The 3,021-nt window shown below is 36.7% G+C and overlaps 2 protein-coding genes across 8 annotated transcripts in view; one reads left to right on the forward strand and one right to left on the reverse strand.

The window, feature by feature from the left end:
• The window catches only part of LOC144964200 (sorcin-like), a 19,330-nt gene extending 16,407 nt beyond the window's left edge, over nucleotides 1-2,923 (reverse strand). Inside the window, exon 1 of one of the 3 annotated variants that reach the window (XM_078898181.1) lies at nucleotides 2,701-2,923. In XM_078898181.1, the coding sequence (XP_078754307.1) occupies nucleotides 2,701-2,916 (216 nt within the window). In that variant the 5' untranslated portion in view covers nucleotides 2,917-2,923. Of the gene's footprint in view, nucleotides 1-1,594; nucleotides 1,694-1,811; nucleotides 1,891-2,700 lie in introns of those variants that run through there. The other 2 variants (XM_078898182.1, XM_078898183.1) reach the window with 2 other exon arrangements.
• LOC144964205 (ecdysone receptor-like) overlaps nucleotides 1-3,021 on the forward strand; it is a 312,004-nt gene that overhangs the window by 258,838 nt on the left and 50,145 nt on the right. The window lies entirely within an intron of this gene.

Here is a 3,021-nt window from a genome sequence, read left to right on the forward strand (position 1 = left end):
CATTTCTATGTACATAGATTGTATGGTGTTATTCACGTGGCTTGTCATGGAAAGATCTTTATCAATGATGACGCCAAGGTTTTTTTGCTTTATTTGAAAATTCTATTGTGCTATTTCCGAGAGTAATTAGTGATTTATTTGCCTGTTTAAGGATACTCGGTCTTCCACACATTAAAATCTCAGTTTTACTATCATTTAATTTTAACTTATTGTGGTACATCCAAGATTTAATCTCATTAAAACAGCTCGTAATTCGTTGTATTAAGAACTGTAAATTACTAAGGGGTGCTGAATCATATATTTGCGTATCATCTGCATAAAAATGATAACTCAGATTGAATCTGGATATCACACTAGAAAGGGGCTGCATATATACAGTAAAAAGGACAGGGCCAAGAACAGAGCCTTGTGGCACTCCAAAATTTAGTAAAACTTGTTCTGACTGAACACCATTCACCACGACAGTCTGCCATCGATCCTGTAAATATGATGTAAACCATTTAAGGGCAATTCCTTTTATGCCGAACGTATTTTCTAGTCTTCTTAACAAAATGTCATGGTCAATGGTAAGATATGTACAGATTTCAATAATTTCCGATGGTTATGTATATCTTAGTATTTATTTTTATTTTACCATTTTTGATCCATATGACTAGCAATTTTTTAAATACAATCAACAAATAACAATTTTTCCTCTTTTTAAATCTTCCTTGTCGACATTCTGTGATCCTACTGCTTTATGGTTTTGTTCCAATCATTTCCCCTTGACAGTAATGGCATATGAGTTTTTCTGTACTTATGTGCAATTGGTATTCCCATTTAAATTATAGGACATCTTTTATATTGATTTGTGATGCCTTTAAACTCAATGTTATCAAAGTTTCCCTATGAAGTGTGTGTGGTTGGGTTGAGGGTAAGGTTTGACACATATTTTAAAACCGTTTTCTAGATATATGATAAAATTCCCAGGATATCTTCCCGGGGGAAGCAAATGTTGCACAAAGAAAAGTTTTTTTCTTCTAAGATACCAATAACCTATGATGATGACGATGATGATGATGATGATGATGATGATGATGATGATGATGATGATGATGATGATGATGATGATGGAAAGGAGGAGACAGAGGAGGAGAAGGAGGAGGAGGAGAAGGCAGAGGAAAAGAATGCAGAGGAGGAGAACAAGGACAATGTCGAGGAGGAGGAGGAGAAGAGAGAAGAAGAAGAAGAAGAAGAAGAAGAAGAAGAAGAAGAAGAAGAAGAAGAAGAAGAAGAAGAAGAAGAAGAAGAAGAAGAAGAAGAAGAAGAAGAAGAAGAAGAAGAAGAAAAAGAAGGAGGAGGAGGAGGCGGAGGAAATTGTGACCTCAACAAGGCATATGATGGCTTTATTAAATATGACTAGTAAAAAGCCCGCAACTTTGCGGGGAAAGAACTATTTTCATTCGATATTGTCATAATCATTTTCTTCATTAGCTTGATTATGATTAGATGCAAATTTTAATCGATGTGCTTGTCGTCGCTGCCATGCTTTATTCGGCATGATTTTAGTTTATCAGTTAGTAGATACCAATATCAATACGTCGCAAGTCTTTACCACGCTTTACTTGGGAGTGCTTTGCACTACCTTCAATACTTCACAAATTAAAATGGCGGCCGAGAATCAAAACAATGGTCAAATTAGGAAATTTTAAACTTTCACAAATCTATCAAGGTTTGTTCTAGAGTTTTTAACACGTTTTTATATGATGACAAATTGAATAAATAAACGCCTGACAAAAGATCAACGGTGAAAATACAAATTGAATGAATACTGGGGATGTAGGAGCTTTCGGAATGTCTCCCCTTTACTTATGTGAGGTCAAATGAAAATCTGAAGCGGACACGAAAAATATCAAGTCCCCGAATCTGTCTACTTTTGGTTTGTTCGGGCTAGAAGCTAGACAGAACCAATTGACAGGTTGCCGAAACGTTTAACTAAATATTTTCCAGGGCAATAATTATCACATCGATGGCATAAAAACGACAGTAATATCAGCAGTAATATTAGTTGATGTTGTTAATCGGTGAAACGTTTAAAATTTCTGTAAATCCGAATACCGTCATGTGATCAAGTGAATTACAACACTATGAATGCCACGATTTGCTGAAAAATGCCAATCTGACGTTCCTAGCAAACACACCCCCCTGCCCCCCCCCCCCCCCCCCCCCCTTGCTCAGGAATTTCTCTACTTGATGGACACCCCCCCCCCCCCCTTTTTTTTTTTCTTCCACGCCACCACATTCCAAAACACACACACACACACACACATGTATACACCACACACACACACACACACACACACATACACACACACGCACACATATAACATACACGCTACATAACAACACTGATCACTGATCACCGCTAAATCAACACAACGGAAGTAAGGACTCTCCTGGACAGATAGAGTTGAGGGTGTGGCCATGGAAGTGTTAGTGTCTTCGGTAAATTTTTTATGATATCTGTTTGACTTAACGAATTTTCAAACTTACTTTACATTATAAAAGGAAATCAAATTATCTGTTTATCTATCTGTAAAAAATACATTTCTATTTTTCAAATCTTTCAGTAGAGTTGTGCGCCATATCAATTTTTTTATTGACTCAAATAAGCACAATGTTCTCCACAAGGCTATATTTTTTTAAGAAAGGATTACATACCTGCCAAGCATTAACTTTGAAGACATTATTGGTATAATAATTCCCATATGATCCATAGTGTTGACTTGGGTGCTGGTACTGTTGATACTGCTGCTCATAGTTTTGCTGTTGGAAATGTTGATGTGGTGGCTGTGGTTGTGGCATGTTGTGAGGATGAGGGGGTCTTTGCTGGTAGGGGTGGTGGGGTTGTTGATATGGATGGTGCTGTTGATACATTTTACTTTCTTCTCTGAAAAACAATTTTTCAAAAAAAAAAAATAGGGGATTAATAGCAATATGGTGTCATGCAAGTGTATAACTGAATCCTACCAGTAAATGCCA

The sequence above is a fragment of the Berghia stephanieae genome, chromosome 2, assembly GCF_034508935.2.
Source record: "Berghia stephanieae isolate SIO BIC M18660-M18661 chromosome 2, UCSD_Bste_1.3, whole genome shotgun sequence".
In the NCBI taxonomy this organism is placed as follows: Eukaryota; Metazoa; Mollusca; class Gastropoda; order Nudibranchia; family Aeolidiidae; genus Berghia; species Berghia stephanieae.